This window comes from Oncorhynchus gorbuscha, linkage group LG14 (assembly GCF_021184085.1).
Source record: "Oncorhynchus gorbuscha isolate QuinsamMale2020 ecotype Even-year linkage group LG14, OgorEven_v1.0, whole genome shotgun sequence".
NCBI lineage: Eukaryota > Metazoa > Chordata > Actinopteri > Salmoniformes > Salmonidae > Oncorhynchus > Oncorhynchus gorbuscha.
Window position 1 is genome coordinate 41,852,116 of NC_060186.1, and position 22,127 is coordinate 41,874,242.

General features: G+C 43.2%; 1 protein-coding gene across 2 annotated transcripts in view; it reads right to left on the reverse strand.

The window, feature by feature from the left end:
* Nucleotides 1-22,127, reverse strand: part of LOC123994947 (glutamate receptor ionotropic, kainate 2-like) — a 200,702-nt gene that overhangs the window by 112,811 nt on the left and 65,764 nt on the right. For both annotated transcript variants that reach the window (XR_006831754.1, XM_046298081.1), the window contains exon 6: nucleotides 7,029-7,202. Coding sequence is in view for 1 of the 2 variants with exons in the window: in XM_046298081.1 (XP_046154037.1) it covers nucleotides 7,029-7,202 (174 nt within the window). In the remaining variant the exon portion in view is untranslated. The remainder of the gene's footprint in view (nucleotides 1-7,028; nucleotides 7,203-22,127) is intronic.

A 22,127-nucleotide genomic window follows, 5' to 3' on the forward strand; every position in this document is an offset into this window, starting at 1 on the left:
TTCCTCTGGTCCCAGCAGGGCTTGTTAATACTGGGAGGAGAGCTTGTTCTCCCCAGCTAGCGCCCTCCCTCCTGCCATCTGTGTTTACTGTACTGGAGGCACTGGATGAGGAGCTGTAGCTGTAGTTTCTCTATACTCTGGTGGAACGCACACACAGTCACAAAAAGGAGGGATGTTTACTCTATTGTGTTGTGTCAATGACATTTTTACAGTTATTGGCCAATGCAATGTATGTGTGTGCTAAATTTGACAATGTTTTTGACAGGTTTTTATAGGTGTGGTGTTGCCAGATGTGGTTTTATTGTAGTCATTTAGGCTGTTAAGAGTTTCACCTCGTTAGCATGGTGCACATGTCTGTGTTGTTTAGCTACACTGTGACTTTAGGGTCGGAGTTGCTGTAGGATGAAGTATACACACATATACAGTACAAACACACACGCATATACAGGCACACACACACATTCACCAACACATACCTGCATTCATAAAACACACACAAACACCCACCCAAAACACACAAGTTGGTTTAATTCGTATCCCTACCTGCATGCATGTGCACGCACACATGCACACGGATACACACATGCAAGCGCACACACACACACACACACACACATGAGTTGGTGTAATTATGATCCCTGCTCTTATTATGCATTCATACATGTCATAAATATGAAAACATGACAATCTGCCAAACAAAGTGTGTGTATGCTCTAATTCGCTTTTGTGTGTGGGCTTCTTGACCTGGCTGAGGGAAACACACAGTATACACACAGTTTATTATACAGAGTTTATTCACACACTGTTGGACTAACCCAGAGAACTCAGCATTCATGTGATTATACAGTATATACTGCATCGATTCAGGGGCAAGTATAGTGAGCCAAACACTGCATGCATATCTGCATGTTTTACTGAGACTGAAACAGAATGAGGAGGACGTCTATAGTCAGTCTATCAATCAGCCATGACACCACAAGGTGACTCTGGGATGGTGTTGTCCTGGCAACCATCTGCTACAAAACTCTGTATTCTGGACATGGAACAAGATAAGCTAGGGATACTTTGGAAGGTCATATAAGTTTGTTCTGTACATTTCCTTCGGGTTCGTTCCTAATTTACTGATTCCCTTCAAGATGACAGAAGCCTACTGGCCACACACTAGAAAGTGCTACTGATTTTAGAACACCTTTTCCAATCCTATTCTATTCCTATTTTTTTGGGGGGGGGGATAAAATATAACACTGAAAGGATGTTATTTCCAAGGACCGAACAAAGAAAAAATAGGTAGATGTTTATATTTTTGAAAGGTTTGGATTTGGGTTGGATAGAGCAGTATTGTTGTTGTGTCTTAAATGTTGTGTGTATAGTATGGTGTGTGATTACCATTACTGTGTGATCCTGCATATTGGCAAGAATTGTCAAAATATTTGCTGGACAAAAAAAAACTCTGTAGTCAGAAACAGTTAAGATTAGTATTCCTGCAACATCATTGTTAAAAAAAAATATATATATATATATATATATCTCTGAGAAATTAAGCTAAATGATCACGTCCAAACTGGCCATTTTAATTTATATGATTCATATACTTTTTTCCAACAATGAGTAAGGAATCCACAGAAATGGTGAAAAGACACCCGCGAACCCTCCAAACCAATTCCAACCAATGGTGGAGAAAGTACCTTTCACGCCCTGACCTTAGAGACTTTTATTCTCTAATTTGGTTAGGTCGGGGTGTGACTAGGGTGGGTACTCTAGTTTTTGTATTTCTATGTTGGCCTGGTATGGTTCCCAATCAGAGGCAGCTGTCTATTGTTGTCTCTGATTGGGGATCATATTTAGGCAGCCTTTCCCCACTGTGTGTAGTTGCCTGTGAGCACTGCATGAGCGTTCCGGTTCGCTTGCTGTTTATGTGAGTTTCCAAATCACGCTGCACATTGGTCTGAGTATATTTCCAGTTCGTGCAATGAGCAGTACCCTTCTTTTCTTCTAAAGATAACTTACAAGAAAATGACTCAAGTAAAAGTCACCCAGTAATATACTAATGTACGTAAGTATCAAAAGTAAAAGTAAATCATTTAAAATGCCTTTTATTAAGCAAATCAGACAACACAATTTCTTGTTTATTTACAGATAGCCAGGGCCAAAGTTCAATTTACAAACAAAGCATTTGTTTTTAGTGAGTCTGCCAGATCAGAGGCAGTAAGGATGACCAGGGACGTTCTCTTGATAAGTGCATGAATTGGAGAATTTTCCTGCCCCTTCAAGCATTCAAAATGTAATGAGTACTTTTGGGTGTCAGGGAAAATGTATAGAGTAAAAAGTACATTATTTTCTTTAGGAATGTAGTGGAGTAAACGTAAAAGTTGTCAAATATAAATAGTAAAAGTAAAGTAGAGATCAATGGCAACCCATCATTCAGGGCTGTTTTGAGCCCCACATTTTTAGCAATAATAAAAATAATACATTTTTTTGGGGGGGGGCTTGCCTGTATTGCATGTTACTTTGGCATTAATACGTGTCACATATCAGTTGGCAAACAATGTAAAAAAATATATATATATATATATATATATATATATATATATATATATATATATATATATATATATATATATATATCATTGAGTTATTAAAGCCGGATACAAATACGGTTTCTTTTTTTGTTTTCTTGGAGGGAGGCAGCTCCAAAATGCAGGTGTTTCAGCCTAGCTCAGTGCTTTCTGTGGTGGTGGGGCGAGCCAGCAGAAAATAGGAGCTTCGCTCTGTGATTGGCTCAGTGTTCTGTCACTCATGGGGACACTACGTCATCACCAAGTTTTAGTCCTTAGTAAGGACAGACATCCAAAATTGTAGCCCTTTGGGTCCTGCCATAGAGTTATATTACAAGTGCCCTTCCAAGAAGGCTCAAGGTCATTGGCCACAGATAAAATGACGTGTAATCACGTTATATGTACGGTAGCTTTAATTGGACTGATCATGTCAACATCATACTTTCAATATCTTAGCTAGCAGTCATCATCATGAAACAAGTCGGCAATCTACTGGCAAATCCTTTTTACTACATTTTTTTTACTACATTCCATTTGTGTTATGTTATAATTTTGATGTCTTCACTATTATTCCACAATGTAAAACTGTGTAAAAATAAAGAAAAACCTTGGAATGAGTAGCGGTGTCCAAACTTTTGACTGGTACTATAGGTGTTTGTTTTATCCAGGTGGGAAAGGGCACTGTGGAGTGCAATTAAAATTGCCTCATCTGTGGATCTGTTGGGGTGGTGGGTCTAGGGTTCCAGGTGAAAGCAATGATCACTTATTGATGTCCATCGTTAAATCAACTTCAATTAGTGTAGATCATCAACCAGACCCGGTCCATCACAGCAAATCTCTACCAGACCAGGCCCGCCTCAGCACAGTTCTATCAGACCTGGCCCATCACAGCACAGCTCTAATAAACCAGGCCCACTTCAACTTAGCCCAGCTCTACACAGCACCGACCACTACCCTGTTGAGGGTAGTGCTCCACATGATGCAGTCTATACCATGTATCATTCACATAATCAGCACTCATACTGAGAGTTGGAGCTTCGCCACAGTGCTCTTCTCCCCACACCCTCCTTCCCAGGCTAGGTTTGGTTACCCTCCCTACTCTACTCCCATCCCAATGGCAGGCCTTTGACACTTCTGCCCCCAATGGCAGCCCTAACCCTGCAACAGAAACAACACCAAGGCTTCCTTTGCACACCCATAATGGAGCATTGGCAGCCACTCCGGTCCCCTGCAGCAACTCCACTCCTTTGGCGGGAGCTTCATCCAGGTGGACTGAGCTCTGCCAACACTGCTCTCCCAGTTTCCGCCCCAGCATCTAGCAACTTGAGCGAGGTCTGTCAAATGCTCAGTCTGCTCTGCTCACACGCTGTTAGCCAGTGACCTTGGAAAAGTCTCAGCTCACTCAACAAATAGCTGCAGATGACCCTATGCCTGTTAGCTCTAATGGGAATGAGCTGAATATCCCCTCTGACTTTAAATCTTGTAGGGAGGTTGGGCTAATGCACCTACATGTGCAAAGTATGATTTTAAAAACCGGAGACTCGAAATTGAGCTCAAGTGCATCCTGTTTCCATTGATCATCTTTGAGATGTTTGTACAACTTGATTGGATCCAGCAAAATCCGCCAGTTTAAGCTAGAGATAGTTAAAAAAAAAATGGGCTGCGTCTCTTTCGACCGCATCTACTTATGCTGGCCTTCCGCATCTGCCGTGGAAGGTGACCGATCGAGAGCAGTGGATGTCAGGCCACGAGACAGCCCAAAAATCGGTCTTCTCACAAAAATGTGCAGTGGAGCAAAAAGCATTGTCAGCAACCAATTGTGCAAGTTCTGCCACTTAAAAAGATGAGAGGCCTGTAATGTTCACCGTAGGTACACTTCAACTGTGACAGACAATATGAGAAGAAAAAAAAACTGAAAATCACATTGTAGGATTTTTAATGAATTTATTTGCAAATTATGGTGGAAAATAAGTATTTGGTCACCTACAAACAAGCAAGATTTCTGGCTCCCACTCGTTACCTTTTTTTTAACCTTTATTTAACCAGGCAAGTCAGTTAAGAACACATTCTTATTTTCAATGACGGCCTGGGAACAGTGGGTTAACTGCCTGTTCAGGGGCAGAACGACAGATTTGTACCTTGTCAGCTCGGGGTTTTGAACTCGCAACCTTCCGGTTACTAGTCCAACGCTCTAACCACTAGGCTACGCTGCCGACCTGTATCAATGGCACCTGTTTGAACTTGTTATCAACTCCACTATGGCCAAGACCAAAGAGCTGTCAAAGGACACCAGAAACAACATTGTAGACCTGCACCAGGCTGGGAAGACTGAATCTGCAATAGGTAAGCAGCTTGGTTTGAAGAAATCAACTGTGGGAGCAATTATTAGGAAATGGAAGACATACAAGACCACTGATAATCTCGCTTGATCTGGGGCTCCACGCAAGATCTCACCCCATGGGGTCAAAATGATCACAAGCACAGTGAGCAAAAATCCCAGAACCACACGGGGGGACCTAGTGAATGACCTGCAGAGAGCTGGGACCAAAGTAACAAAGCCTACCATCAGCTAGGGCATTGAAGATGAAACGTGGCTGGGTCTTTCAGCATGGCAATGATCCCAAACACACCGCCCGGGCAACGAAGGAGTGGCTTAAGAAGCATTTCAAGGTCCTGGAATGGCCTAGCCAGTCTCCAGATCTCAACCCCATAGAAAATCTTTGGAGGGAGTTGAAAGTCCGTGTTGCCCAGCAACAACGCCAAAACATCACTGCTCTAAAGGAGATCTGCATGGAGGAATGGGCCAAAATACCAGCAACAGTGTAGACTTACAGAAAACGTTTGACCTCTGTCATTGCCAACAAAAGGGTATATAAAAAGTATTCAGATAAACGTTTGTTATTGACCAAATACTTATTTTCCACTTAAGTAGGAGAGCTTGCACAATTGGTGGCTGACTAAATACTTTTTTTGCCCCACTGTATGTAGTGTCCGAACGGTTTGGCTTGACGACCCCCATAAGCGTGTCAAAAATAAGGGGTTAAATACATGTAAAAAAATAAAACAAAGAATCCAGATCTTTCTTATCTCTCAGATATAAGAGACACTTCAGAACAAACATCGTTTAGATTTTTGTTTCTCCATGTAGTGAATCTGTTATTCAATGCATTTGTATGGGCTAGTAGTGCCCTATTTTTTTGTTATGTCTCTGCTACATGTGGAAATTACCACAATGTTCCCACCCTCAATTGCTGAATATGGATTAGCAGCCCGCGTCAGCCTTCGAGAATTAACCTAAACAATACCTTTTGCTCTAGGATAGGAATTACTCTAAATAGGTGTGGCAACTTTAATCCTTGAATACATGAATAACAGCGTTGTTGTTTTATCTTGGGTATACGCCTAGGGGAATTGCTTTAGGGGTGGTATGCTTCCTTATGTGGCAATGGGTCTTTCTCTGGCAAGACATCAGAGCAGATTCCCGAATGAATGACCCGAATGAATGCAGCTAAATGTGCATTGGATAAGCTTGAAAGGATACTTGTAGAGCCTACAGTGTCTTTGCTTTGAATAAGCATACAGACAGTGTTTGACATGCATGTGCTCTAGTTTAGGGGTTGCAGCTTCCATGAAAAACAGAGAACTACAGTATGACATGATATCACATTGCACAACCATAAGTAAGCAGGATCAGGGTAAGACTAAATTCCAGTTCACAAGCATACATTTCAGTTTCTGACACTGAGTTATTGCTTTCTGCTTCTGCATCTCTAAAGATTCACCATGGATCTACTGCCATCCTATACCCAGACAGAGGAAAGAGATACCAAACAGAAAAACACAGGCACACATCTCCCCAGGGACTTCATATCATGCTAGCGAGATTAAGTAATTGTTCCAGACAAATAAATAGAGAAAGACTTTGAATGACCATGCCTGGGCTCCACTTCTTTTTTTTCTCTTTCAAATTACCTTACCTGGCTTTTGTGGATGGCACCCCGAAAAAAAGTAGAGCCCATCATTACCGTCCAATTTGCTCTCTCTCTCTCTCTCCTTACACTGACAGATTGTCATATTTTGGCAGGGTTCCCAGCGGATAGAGGAGGCAGGTGAAGGAGTGCAGATAAACGTCCATTACCATCCACATCGTCTCATTACAGTGCATTTAGACCCAGGAGCTTCAGCCCCAAAGCTCCAGACAGGATTACTTCCCAACCTTGGTGCCCTCCCAGAGAGCATCTCACCTGGACTAAAGCCCTGGCTATCCTGCCCTGTTACTCATAAAAGTAACTCTCTCCTTACATTGTCATATTTCACATTTCATAGAAACTGACCATTCCATACACAATGGCTTTACAAAGTGTGTGTACTAGAAAAATCCCATAAATGTAGCAATATAATTTGATTAAGTACCGCAGTAAACATGTTTGTGCATGCACAGCATAACAGAGCCATGAGCAGTTTGAACCGTACCGTCATGAATCCGTCCAGGAGGCCTGAGTCAGCTTTGGGTGGGGCTTGAAGGCGTTCCATGGACCACTTCTCAATGATCGATGACACCTGAGAGTTTTCAGTGTTTAAGATCCGGAAACCCGTCAGGTTGACTCCGCTGTACCGATACGGCTCCATATCCAAAGCAAAAAGATCCTAAAGTAAAAAATAGCCCGATTATTGCTTGATACTTAATTATTTTTATATAAAGGACAAGTCAACAGTTTGGACACACCAACTCATTTCAGGGTTTTTCTTGATTTGAACTATTTTTTATATTATAGAATAAGTCAAAATATATTTTATTTTGAGATTCTACAAAGTAGCCACCCTTTGCCTTGATGACAGCTTTGCACACTCTTGGCATTCTCTCAACCAGCTTCACGAGGTAGTCACCTGGAATGCATGTCAATTAAGGTGTGCCTTGTTAAAAGTTCATTTGTGGAATTTCTTTCCTAATGTGTTTGAGCCAATCAGTTGTGTTGAGACAAGGTAGGGGTGGTATAAAGAAATAGCCCTATTTGGTAAAAGACCAAATCAAATCTAATTTTATTTGTCACATACACATGGTTAGCAGATGTTAATGCGAGTGTAGCGAAATGCTTGTGCTTCTAGTTCCGACAATGCAGTAATAACCAACAAGTAATCTAACTAACAATTCCAAAACTACTGTCTTATACACAGTGTAAGGGGATAAAGAATATGTACATAAGGATACATGAATGAGTGATGGTACAGAGCAGCATAGGCAAGATACAGTAGATGGGATCGAGTGCAGTATATACATATGAGATCAGTATGTAAACAAAGTGGCATAGTTAAAGTGGCTAGTGATACATGTATTACATAAGGATGCAGTCGATGATATAGAGTACAGTATATACGTATGCATATGAGATGAATAATGTGGGGTCAGTAACATTATATAAGGTTTAAAGTGGCTAGTGATATATTAGTGATATATTAGTGATATATTTACATCATTTCCCATCAATTCCCATTATTAAAGTGGCTGGAGTTGAGTCAGTGTCAGTGTCAGTGTGTTGGCAGCAGCCACTCAATGTTAGTGGTGGCTGTTTAACAGTCAGATGGCCTTGAGATAGAAGCTGTTTTTCAGTCTCTCGGTCCCAGCTTTGATGCACCTGTACTGACCTCGCCTTCTGGATGATAGCGGGGTGAACAGGCAGTGGCTCGGGTGGTTGATGTCCTTGATGATCTTTATGGCCTTCCTGTAACATCGGGTGGTGTAGGTGTCCTGGAGGGCAGGTAGTTTGCCCCCGGTGATGCGTTGTGCAGACCTCACTACCCTCTGGAGAGCCTTACGGTTGAGGGCGGAGTAGTTGCCGTACCAGGCGGTGATACAGCCCGCCAGGATGCTCTCGATTGTGCATCTGTAGAAGTTTGTGAGTGCTTTTAGTGACAAGCCAAATTTCTTCAGCCTCCTGAGGTTGAAGAGGCGCTGCTGCACCTTCTTCACGATGCTGTCTGTGTGAGTGGACCAATTCAGTTTTTCTGTGATGTGTATGCCGAGGAACTTAAAACTTGATACCCTCTCCACTACTGTTCCATCGATGTGGATAGGGGGGTGTTCCCTCTGCTGTTTCCTGAAGTCCACAATCATCTCCTTAGTTTTGTTGACGTTGAGTGTGAGGTTATTTTCCTGACACCACTCTCCGAGGGCCCTCACCTCCTCCCTGTAGGCAGTCTTGTCGTTGTTGGTCATCAAGCCTACCACTGTTGTGTCGTCCGCAAACTTGATGATTGAGTTGGAGGCGTGCGTGGCCACGCAGTCGTGGGTGAACAGGGATAACAGGTGAGGGCTCAGAACGCACCCTTGTGGGGCCCCAGTGTTGAGGATCAGCGGGGAGGAGATGTTGTTGCCTACCCTCACCACCTGGGGGCGGCCCGTCAGGAAGTCCAGTACCCAGTTGCACAGGGCGGGGTCGAGACCCAGCTTGATGACGAGCTTGGAGGGTACTATGGTGTTGAATGTCGAGCTGTAGTCGATGAACAGCATTCTCACATAGGTATTCCTCTTGTCCAGATGGGTTAGGGCAGTGTGCAGTGTGGTTGAGATTGCATCGTCTGTGGACCTATTTGGGCGGCAAGCAAATTGGAGTGGGTCTAGGGTGTCAGGTAGGGTGGAGGTGATATGGTCCTTGACTAGTCTCACAAAGCACTTCATGATGACGGAAGTGAGTGCTACGGGGCGGTAGTTGTTTAGCTCAGTTACCTTAGCTTTCTTGGGAACAGGAACAATGGTGGCCCTCTTGAAGCATGTGGGAACAGCAGACTGGTATAGGGATTGATTGAATATGTCCGTAAACACACTGGCCAGCTGGTCTGCGCATGCTCTGAGGGCGCGGCCTGGGATGCCGTCTGGGCCTGCAGCCTTGCGAGGGTTAACACATTTAAATGTCTTACTCACCACGGCTGCAGTGAAGGAGAGTCTGCATGTTTTCGTTGCAGGCTGTGTCAGTGGCACTGTATTGTACTCAAAGCGGGCAAAAAAAGTTATTTCGTCTGCCTGGGAGCAAGACATCCTGGTCCGTGACTGGGCTGGATTTCTTCTTGTAGTCCGTGATTGACTGTAGACCCTGCCACATGCCTCTTGTGTCTGAGCCGTTGAATTGAGATTCTACTTTGTCTCTGTACTGACGCTTGTTTGATAGCCTTGCGGAGGGAATAGCTGCACTGTTTGTATTCGGTCATGTTACCAGTCACCTTGCCCTGATTAAAAGAAGTGGTTCGCGCTTTCAGTTTCACGCGAATGCTGCCATCAATCCCCGGTTTCTGGTTAGGGAATGTTTTAATCGTTGCTATGGGAACGACATCTTCAACGCACGTTCTAATGAACTCGGACACCAAATCAGCGTATTCGTCAATATTGTTATCTGACGCAATACGAAACATATCCCAGTCCACGTGATGGAAGCAGTCTTGGAGTGTGGAGTCACCTTGGTCGGACCAGCGTTGGACAGACCTCAGCGTGGGAGCCTCTTGTTTTAGTTTCTGTCTGTAGACAGGGATCAACAAAATGGCTCGACTGTATGTAATGAAACCTAAGATGACCTGGGGTATTAATGTAAGAAATAACACGTAAAAAAAAAACTGCATAGTTTCCTAGGAACGCGAGGCGAGGCGGGCATCTCTGTCGGCGCCGGAAGTTTGAAGTCCATATTATGGCAAGAACAGCTGAAATAAGCAAAAAGAAACAAAAATCCATCATTACATTAAAACATGCATGTCAGTCAATGCGGAAGATTTCAAGAAATGTTCAAGTTTTTTCAAGTTCAGTCGCAAAAAAAGATCAAGCGCAATGATGAAACTGGCTCTCATGGAGTGGGGACCCGTCATTCAGAGCAGGTTGGTCAGAGCCACCCTTTGCCTTGATTACAACTTTGCACACTCTTGGCATTCTCTCAACCAGCTTCATGAGGAATGCAATACAAAAGCCTTGAAGGAGTTCCCACATATACTGAGCACTTGTGGGCTGCTTTTCCTTCACTCTGCGGTCCAACTCATCCCATCTCAATTGGGTTGAGGTCGGGTGATCGTGGAGGCCAGGTCATCTGATGCAGCACTCAATCTCTCTCCTTTTTGGTCAAATAGACGTTACACAGCCTAGAAGTGTGTTTTGGGTCATTGTCCTGTTGAAAAACAAACGATAGTCCCACTAAGCTCAAACCAGATGGGATGGCGTGTCGCTGCAGAATGCTGTGGTAGCTATGCTGGTTAAGTGTGCCTTGAATTCTAAATAAATCACAGAAAGTGTCATCAGCAAAGCACCCCGACACCTCCTCCTCCATGCTCCCTGATGGGAACCACACGTGGAGATCATCCGTTCACCTACTGCGTCTCACAAAGACATGACGGCTGGAACCAAAAATCAGAGGTCCTCAACTGGCAGCTTCATTTAATAGTACCTGCAAGTCACAACGTCAACACTGAAGGAGCGACTCAAGGATGCTGGACTTCTAGGCAAAGTTCCTCTGTCCAATGTCCATGTTCTTTTGCCCATGTAAATGTTTTATTTGTATTAGGCAGTGTGAGATATGGCTTTTCCTTTGCAACTCATCCTTCATCCAGAATCCCGGAGTCGCCTCTTCACTGTTGACGTTGAGACTGGTGTTCTATTTAATAAAGCTGCCAATTGAGGACTTGTGTGGCATCTGTTTCTCAAACTAGACACTAATGTACCTGTCCTCTTGCTCATTTGTGCACTAGGGACTCCCACTAGTCTTTCTATTCTGGTTAGAGACCGTTTGTAAAGTGAAAGTAAAGTGAGTAGTACACAGCGTTGTATGAGATCTTCAGTTTCTTGTCAATTTCTCGCATGGAATAGCCTTCATTTCTCAGAACAAGAATGGACTGACGAGTTTCAGAAGAAAGTTATTTGTTTCTAGCCATTTTGAGCCTGTAGTCAAACACACAAATGCTAATTATCCAGATACTCAACTAGTTTAAAGGGCAATTTAATTGCTTCTTTAATCATTCATTGCAAAAGGGTTTTCTAATGTCAATTAGCCTTTTAAAATTATAAACTTGGATTAGCTAACACAATGTGCCATTAGAACACAGGAGTTGATGGGGGCTGATAATGGGCCTCTGTACGCCTATGTAGATACTCCATTAAAAATCATCGGTTTCCAGCTACAATAGTAATTTACAACATTAACAATGTCTACACTGTATTTCTGATCAATTTGCTTTTCTTTCAAAAACAAGGACATTTTTAAGTGACCCAAAACTTTTGAACGGTAGTGTATATATATATATATATATATATATATATATATATATATATATATATATATATATATATATATATATATATATATATATATATATATATATATATATATATACACACACACACACACATACGGATTCAGATCATCACTGAGATGTTTCTACAACTTGGAGTCCAACTGTGGTAAATTCAGTTGATTGGACGTGATTTGGAAAGGCACACACTTATGTTATTTAAATGGACAAAACAAATGGCTTTTCTTTCAAAAAATAAGGATGTTTCTATGTGGCACCATACTTTGAACAATGGTGTACATATTCAAACCAGAAGCCGTGGATTAAAGGCAAAATCAACAACGAGCTAAAGGCTGGAGCTGCCGCTTTCAAGGAGCGGGACCCTAATCCGGACGCTTATTTGAAATCCCGCTATGCTCTCAGACAAACCATCAAACAAGCAAAGTGTCAATGCAGGATTAAGATTGAATCCTACTACACCAGCTCTGACATCGTGGGATGTGGCAGGGCTTGAAAACTATTAGAGACTAAAAATGGAAACCCAGACACGAGCTGCCCAGTGATGTGAGCCTATCAGATGAGCTAAATGCCTTTTATGCACGCTTCGAGGCAAGCAACACTGAAGCATGCATGAGTACACCAGTTGTTCTGGACGACTGTGTGATAACGCAAGACCTTTAAACAGGTCAACATTCATAAAGTCACAGGGCTAGACAAATGACCAGGACATGTTCTCAAAGCATGCGCTGAGAAACTGGAAAGTGTCTTCACTTTTCAACCTCTCCCTGACCGAGTCTGTAATACCTAAATGTTTCAAGCATACCACTATTGCCCCTGTGCTCAAGGAAGTGAAGGAAACCTGCCTAAATGATCACTGCCCCATAGCACGCACGTCAGTAGCCATTAAGTGCTTTGAAAGGCTGGTCATGGTCCTCATCAACAGCATCCTCCCGGGTACCCTAGACACACTCCAATTCGCATACCGCCCCAACAGATCCACAGATGAAGCAATATCAAGCGCACTGCACACTGCCCTTTCCCAACTGGACATATGCAACACATGTGAGAATGCTGTTCATTGACTACAGCGTTCAACACCAGTGCCCACAAAGCTGATCGCTAAGCTAAGGACCCCAGGTGGGGGTCCACGCTGCCACGCTGACCCTTAATACTGGGGTCCTTCAACCTCTGCCTCAAGGTGAGCAAGCAAAGGAGCTGATCGTGGACTACAGGAAAATATGGGCCGAACAGGCCCCCATTAACATCGACGGGACTGTAGTCCAGCGGGTCGAGAGTTTCAAGTTCTTTGGTGTCCACATCACCACCGAACTTTCATGGTTCAAACACACCAAGACATTCGTTAAGGCATGACAACACTTTTTCCCGCTCAGGAGACTAAAAATATTTGGCATGTGTCCCCAGATCCTCAAAAGGTTCTACAGCTACACCATCCTGACAGGTTGCATCATTGCCCGAGGTGGCAACTCCTCAGCATCTAACAAAAAGGTGCTACAGAGGGTAACACGTACGGCCCAGTACATGACTGGGGACAAGCTTCCTGCCATCCAGGACCTATATACTAGGCGGTGTCAGAGGAAAGCCCAAAACATTTTCAGTGACTCCAGTCACCCAAGTCATAGATTGTTTTCTCGGCTACCGCATGGCAAGTGGTACCGGAGCGTCAAGTCTAGGACTAAAAGGCTCCATAACAGTTTCTACCCCCAAGCCATAAGACTGCTGAACAATTAATCAAATGTTCATTGGACTATTTACATTAACCACCCCCCCTCTATTTGTTTTGTACACTGTTGCTACTCGCTGTTTATTATCTATGCATAGTCCCTTCGCTCCTACCTATGACTTACCTGTACCCCAGCACACTGACTCTGTACCCCAGCACACTGACTCTGTACCCCAGCACACTGACTCTCTACCCCAGCACACTGACTCTCTACCCCAGCACACTGACTCTCTACCCCAGCACACTGACTCTGTACCCCAGCACACTGACTCTGTACCCCAGCACACTGACTCTGTACCCCAGCACACTGACTCTGTACCGGTACCCCTTTTTACTTTTGTTTCTTTGGTAAATATTTTCTTAACTCTCTCTTGAACTGCACTGTTGGTTAAGGGCTTGTAAGTAAGCATTTCAAGGTAAGGTTGTATACGGCGCATGTGACAAAGTTTCCTTTGATTTGCTTTGAAGAAACTTTCAAAGTTCTTGACATTTTCCAGATTGATTGACCGTCATATCTTAAAGTAATGATAGTGTCATTTCTCCTTTCTCACAACACCCCCTCCCCATTTCTCCTTGCTTATTTTAGCTGTTCCATAATATTGACTTGGTCTTACCAAATAGGGCTATTTTCTGTATACCACCCCTGCCTTGTGACAACAACTGATTGGCTGAAAGGCATTAAGAAGGAAAGAAATTCCACAACTTAACTTTTAACAAGGCACACAGGTTAATTGAAATGCATTCCAGGTGACTACCACGTGAAGATGGTTGAGAGAATGCCAAGAGTGTCCAAAGCTGTCATCAAGGCAAAGGGTAGCAACTTTGAAGAATCTCAAATTTAAAATATATTTTGATTTGTTAAATTATTTTTTTGGTTACTACATGATTCTGTGTTATTTCAAAGTTTTGATGTCTTCACTATTATTCTACCATGTAGGACCCTGCAATGAGTAGGTGTGTCCAAACTTTTGACTGGTACTGTTTATATAATATTTTTTTACACTCCAAATAGGAACTTCTACATACGAACAACAACTTACAGTCGCACACAAAGGCTACATCTCATCTGCCCACACCCGCATGCTCACACGCCCAGCTCTAATCCCAGCATTACCCTCGATCACACCAACTGCGTCCTTGCATTTTGTTACACCAGTAGTACATTCATTTCCGTTTGCCTTGCATCATTGCATTGCAGAGGCAGTTATAGTGCATTCTGTGTGGTGCATACAATTGATTATTCTAATGTATGTGTCAAACTGTACACTTAGACAGCTTGACAGAAATTGTAGCAGAAGGTGAATGTTGTACTTTTGTTGCAGACATATCCAGATGATGCTGCTTACCATTTTGCGTAATGATGCTGTCAGTGTGATCAAGGTGTTATTGTTAGCCACTTGACCTGAACTTGTACAGATTCATTTTTCTTGGTTGCCCATGTTATTTAAATATTTTTAAAAAATCATTTGATTTTTCAATTGTGTTATTGATGATTGATTTCCAAGTTTTTAGTATGTTTTTTTTCTTCAAAATGAGTGCTGAGAAGAGAATCGTCCAGCCCTTTGGGTATCTCACTACACCCCCCCCCCCCACCATATGGGGTGGAAGAGTAGCTGAGTGGTTAGAGCTTTGGACTAGTAACCAGAAGGTTGCAAGTTCAAGTCCCCGAGCTGACAAGGTAAAAATCTGTCGTTCTATCCCCGAACAGGCAGTTAACCCACTTTCATTTATTTATTTCACTTTTATTTAACCAGGTAGGCAAGTTGAGAACAAGTTCTCATTTATAATTGCGAGCTGGCCAAGATAAAGCAAAGCAGTTCGACACAGAGTTACACATGGAGTAAAACAAACATACAGTCAATAATACAGTATAAACAAGTATATATACGATGTGAGCAAAAGAGGTGAGATAAGGGAGGTAAAGGCAAAAAAAGGCCATGGTGGCAAAGTAAATACAATATAGCAAGTAAAACACTGGAATGGTAGATTTGCAATGGAAGAATGTGCAAAGTAGAAATAAAAATAATGGGGTGCAAAGGAGCAAAATAAATAAATAAATAAAATACAGTAGGGAAAGAGGTAGTTGTTTGGGCTAAATTATAGGTGGGCTATGTACAGGTGCAGTAATCTGTGAGCTGCTCTGACAGTTGGTGCTTAAAGCTAGTGAGGGAGATAAGTGTTTCCAGTTTCAGAGATTTTGGTAGTTCGTTCCAGTCATTGGCAGCAGAGAACTGGAAGGAGAGGCGACGAAAGAAAGAATTGGTTTTGGGGGTACAGGTCGCAATGGTGGGTAGTATATGGGGCTTTGGTGAAAAAACGGATTGCACTGTGATAGACTGCATCCAATTTGTTGAGTAGGGTATTGGAGGCTATTTTGTAAATGACATCGCCAAAGTCGAGGATTGGTAGGATGGTCAGTTTTACAAGGGTATGTTTGGCAGCATGAGTGAAGGATGCTTTGTTGCGAAATAGAAAGCCAATTCTAGATTTAACTTTGGATTGGAGATGTTTGATATGGGTCTGGAAGGAGAGTTTACAGTCTAACCAGACACCTAAGTATTTGTAGTTGTCCACGTATTCTAAGTCAGAGCCATCCAGAGTAGTGATGTTGGACAGGCGGGTAGGTGCAGGTAGCGATCGGTTGAAGAGCATGCATTTAGTTTTACTTGTATTTAAGAGCAATTGGAGGCTACGGAAGGAGAGTTGTATGGCATTGAAGCTTGCCTGGAGGGTTGTTAACACAGTGTCCAAAGAAGGGCCAGAAGTATACAGAATGGTGTCGTCTGCGTAGAGGTGGATCAGAGACTCACCAGCAGCAAGAGCGACCTCATTGATGTATACAGAGAAGAGAGTCGGTCCAAGAATTGAACCCTGTGGCACCCCCATAGAGACTGCCAGAGGTCCGGACAGCAGACCCTCTGATTTGACACACTGAACTCTATCAGAGAAGTAGTTGGTGAACCAGGCGAGGCAATCATTTGAGAAATCAAGGCTGTCGAGTCTGCCGATGAGGATGTGGTGATTGACAGAGTCGAAAGCCTTGGCCAGATCAATGAATACGGCTGCACAGTAATGTTTATTATCGATGGCAGTTAAGAGATCGCTTAGGACCTTGAGCTGAGGTGCACCCACCAGGTTGCATTGCAGAGAAGGTATGGTGAGATTTGAAATGGTCGGTAATCTGTTTGTTGACTTGGCTTTCGAAGACCTTAGAAAGGCAGGGTAGGATAGATGTAGGTCTGTAGTAGTTTGGGTCTAGAGTGTCTCCCCCTTTGAAGAGGGGGATGACCGCAGCTGCTTTCCAATCTTTGGGAATCTCTGATGACACGAAAGAGGTTGAACAGGCTAGTAATAGGGGTGGCAACAATTTCGGCAGATAATTTTAGAAAGGGTCCAGATTGTCTAGCCCGGCTGATTTGTAGGGGTCCAGATTTTGCAGCTCTTTCAGAACATCAGCTGAACGGATTTGGGAGAAGGAGAAATGGGGAAGGCTTGGGGGAGTTGCTGTGGGGGGTGCAGTGCTGTTGACCGGGGATGGAGTAGCCAGGTGGAAAGCATGGCCAGCCGTAGAATAATGTATTAGTGGTGACAGTGTTTCCTATAATTGTATGAAATTGATTAGAATCATAAAATTATAATAATTAGGTTAAACAAGGTATCTGTATAGTGGACAAACAGACTGTCTGAGCAAGGCATAGCTTCGGTGCCGACCTGGCTAGGCCTCAGAGACTTGGTTAGAGGACAGGGAGTACTTCTCAAGGTCTCCCTAATCTCGGGGGAATGGAACTGTCGGCTGGGTAGTGATACAGTATGTGCGTAGGATACCTACTGTTTGTGTGTGAAGGTATGTGCGTAAGGAGCCAGTATAAAATGGATAGTTTTGTACAACGGACTAGGACATCCTCGTGAATAAACAATTTGATTTTTGTAAGCTGGGACTCGTCTGCTTCATTCAACCAGAATCTTACAGAATCTGGGTTGCAGACGGAGTAGATTAATTGAAGTTTAACGAAATTCTCATAACACTATGAAGTTGAATAAAGCTAAGAACATTTAACTTTGAAAATAGACATAAAATGATTCTGGGGATGAGCAACTTCAAAATGTACCCATTGTTCCTATTTAGTGCATTTAACTATATGTCACAAGTAAAAGGCTTGGGTAGCAAATTATTAAAATAAAAGTCTGGAAGGTTAAAACCCACCCTCAGACTTAGAAAGATGGGGGCAGAGCTAGCATGTTGGAGTGAACGGCTGTGTGTGAGAGGCTCCTGCAACTTTTTTGCGAAATAATCTAATTTAACCTACTTTTTACAACAAACGTTTCTTTCTAATACAAGATTGTAACTTTTTATATGAAATTGCCGAGTAATAAGCGACCAAAGGACAATAAATCCACAGCGGAGGCCTACTCCCCACTAAACAACGATACAGACATAGCGGAAGGCACATGCAACAACGTGACACTTACAGAAGTTACCCGGGCTTTGGGGGAGCTACGTGTTGCTATAGCTGAGGATCTTAAGGCTACTATTGCTGAACTGGACACCAAAATCGAGAGCATCATTTGAACGGTCGCTTCGCATGTCCAGAGCATTGTGGACCTTGAGAAAGCCTCTGAATTCAACGCTGGTAGGATCGACGAGTTAGAGAAGCTATGCACGTCATTGCAGGATAGTGTGCAGAGGCTTTCTGTGAAAGTGGTGGACCTGGAGGGCCGATCCAGACATAATAACCTTCGCGTTGTTGGTCTGGCAGAGGGGGTGGAGGCGGGCTCTCGCCCCACCGACTTCTTCGCCAAGCTTTTGAAGGATGCAATGGGATCGGATGTTTTGGCTTCGGATCCGCAGCTGGACCGTGCACATCCCTCCTTTGTCCCGGTGCCTGGACCGGGCCAACGTCCTCACCCAGTAATCATCTGTTGTCACAGTTTCAAGACCAGGGATCTTATCTTGCGTGACGCTCGAATGAGGGGCAACCTATCACATAAAGGGCTTCCATTCTGTGTCTATGAGGATTATGCGCCCGATGTGGCAAAGCATCGTGCCGACTACAGAGATGTCATGACCAAACTCCAAACTCAATCTTCGCCCAGCCTTGCAAGACTAAGAATTACCCAGCCTTCCGGTGAGAAAATGTGTCTCTCCTCGGTTTTGGACGCAGAGATTTTTATCCGAGAATATACGCCAATCCCCCCCGTACAGGTTAGAGTGTCTTGTTATTGTGTGTTAGGGTCTGCTCATGGACTCGAACCAATACTATACCATAATGGGTGAAACCGTTTTAAAACGGGCTCAACAAGGGCTACCGAACATGTAAGATGCTGAGCCGACCAATGGATGGCGGTCAGAGCTCTCATTTAACGTTAAATTCACTTACATCCCGGCTGTGCTCAGAGCGATGCATATTTTTACTTCCAAGTTTGATCACTGACACCTTCGGATGGATATACTTATATTCCCCCTTTTTGTTTTGTTTCGTTATTTATTTTACAATCCTTACATTATTCTTATTACCATACCATTTATTTATTGCTTGCAAGGGACTGGGGGTGATGGTTGGGAAGGGGCAGACACAGACACCTGGTTAGCAAGTTGATGTTTTTTGCCGTTCTGCCTTTGTCTAGCCGTGGGCCGCTCTCCCGACTAGATTCCCACCAGCCCTCTGTAGACCTTGTGTCTGTGTAGGTGTGCGTACATATAATTACTATTTTCCCTTAGCATTATGTATGTGTATATTTTAAATAAGTGTAGATTGTTATTCTGGGGTATGAATGTTTGTATGTGCATATGGATGTATATACATATTTTTTAAATATATATTTTTATATATGCATTTTTTTGTGTGGGTGTGTATGTATGTGTGTGGGTGTGTGTGTGTATGTATATATATTTTTTTATTATTTTTTTTATTGGGGGGGTGGGTACGTTTCAGGGGGGGTAGCCAAATCCTTGTTCTCCTGTCCCACAGTATGTAAAGGTACGGCTGTCTATGTCGGTTGCGGATGGTCTATGTTTTGACCGGCATTGCTTAGCAATATAATCTTGTCAGGCTATATCTGGCTTATCTCTGGGATTGACCCAGGATGACGCTTAAGTGCGCAATATGTTTAAGTTGCAGCTTATTCAGTTTAGGTTTATTAGATGCTAACTGAACACTTTATTCGCGGGAGCCTCCTCAGTTCATATGTTAGTAGAAGTTCTAGGATAGTGAGAGGTGAATGTATAGTCGGGATTTTATTTTATCTCTTGTTCGAGGTGGCGCCGTGCTTCTTTGGCATCGGCCAGACGATGTGTTTTTTATTTTTTCATTTTTTTTTCTCTGTTTGTGCATGCCTGTTAAATGTGGGTTGATGGGGGGGGGGGGGGGGTAAAGGTGCTTGCAGGGAGGGGGTTGGATACTGCTCGGGTGTAGGTCCTACATATGCTGATCTGCTACATATGCTGATCATGATGGCTTGGTGCGCTTTCTTACCTTTTTATCAAGTTACATGTTATGCAGGCCACCATAGGAACTACGGGGGGCTTACATTCACTTCCTGGAATGTCAAGGGTTTAAATGAACCAATTAAGAGAGGCAAGGTCCTAGCCCACTTGAAATCACTCTCATCTGATATTATATTTTTGCAAGAAACCCATCTGAAAAATAACTCTCACAGCTGACTTAATTGTAGGTGGGTGGGGCAAGTGTATCACTAACTTGCCCCACTGCCAAAATGAGAGGCACAGCGATTCTGGTACGGAAAGGAATTCCCTTTCTACATAAAACCACTATTGCAGATAAAGAGGGTCGGTATGTGATCGTAATAGGAGAAATCCACTCTACTTCAGTAACTACTAAATATCTATGGGCCAAACATTGATAACCCCTCTTTTTTCAAAAGAGTCCTTGCCCTGATTCCAGATATCTCCCATACTTACCTGGTCATTGGAGGGGACCTTAACTGTGTGCTAGACCATTATTTGGATAGATCCTCTACCCGGCGAACCCCTACCTCCTATTCAAGTGAATTATTGAATACCTACATAAAAAGTTCGAACTTATTTGATATATGGAGGATCGCTGACCCTACGGGTAGGGAATACTCCTTTTACTCATGTTCACAATGTTTACACTCGAATTGACTACTTTTGTGGATGCTAGACTACTCCCCTATACCTGTAATGTGAGGTATCATGATATTATAATCTTGGACCACAGTCCCATCACCTTCTCCCTGAGATTGGGTGACATTGTACCAAACAAGAGGGTCTGGAGGTTGACTCAGCTCCTCACAGAACCAACATTCTGTGAATATCTTAAAGACCAAATTACATTTTTCTTTGATAGCAACGACAACACAGAGACTTCCCCAGCATTATTGTGGGAAACACTGAAGGCTTATCTGAGAGGCTGTATCATCTCCTTTCAGACTGCCAGGAGTAGGCAAAACAGTGGAAAACTGGAAGAACAAATTCACTTATTGGATAGGGAGAATTCTCTGGAGAAAGATAAAAAAATTACCTCTTCAAAATGTGAAAATAATCAGATTCTCTCAGCTAAAACTACTAAATCTTTTCTCTATGCCAAGCAAAAATATTTTGAGTTTGGTGACAAACCACACAAATTACTCGCCAGACAACTTTGAAAAAAAGTGAGTGACCGAATGAGTCAAAGTTAAATCTGCATCTGGGGAATTACTCTCTTCCCCCAAAGACATCAATGACAGATTGTCAGTTTTATGAGACTCTATATACATCTAAAGCGGATCCTAACCCCTTAATTATGCAAACATGTTTGGAGGACTGTAATCTTCCTGCCCTGAACCAGGAAGATTCTAACTTCCTGAATATGGAAATATCTCAATGAAATTCAAGAAACAATTAAATCTCTAAAGAGTGACAAGACCCTGGGCCCAGATGGATACCCTGGTGAATTCTGTAAAACATTCAGCAACATGCTCTCTCCCTACCTGCACACAATGTTGGTTCAGGCCAATGAGGATGGAGCTCTCCCCTTCTACTTTGGATGAAGCGTTCATTACAGTTATACATAAGAAGGGTAAAGATCCAGAAGAGGTAGGGTCATACAGAGCAATATCTCTCCTTAATACAGACCAAAAGATTTTAGCAAAAACTCTGGCTAAAAGGCTTAGCACTTTACATTTACATTTAAGTCATTTAGCAGACGCTCTTATCCAGAGCGACTTACAAATTGGTGTATTCACCTTATGACATCCAGTGGAACAGCCACTTTACAATAGTGCATCTAAATATTTTAAGGGGGGGGGGGGGGTGAGAAGGATTACTTTATCCGATCCTAGGTATTCCTTAAAGAGGTTGGGTTTCAGGTGTCTCCGGAAGGTGGTGATTGACTCCGCTGTCCTGGCGTCGTGAGGGAGTTTGTTCCACCATTGGGGAGCCAGAGCAGCGAACAGTTTTGACTGGGCTGAGCGGGAACTGTACTTCCTCAGTGGTAGGGAGGCGAGCAGGCCAGAGGTGGATGAACGCAGTGCCCTTATTTGGGTGTAGGGCCTGATCAGAGCCTGGAGGTACTGAGGTGCCGTTCCCCTCACAGCTCCGTAGGCAAGCACCA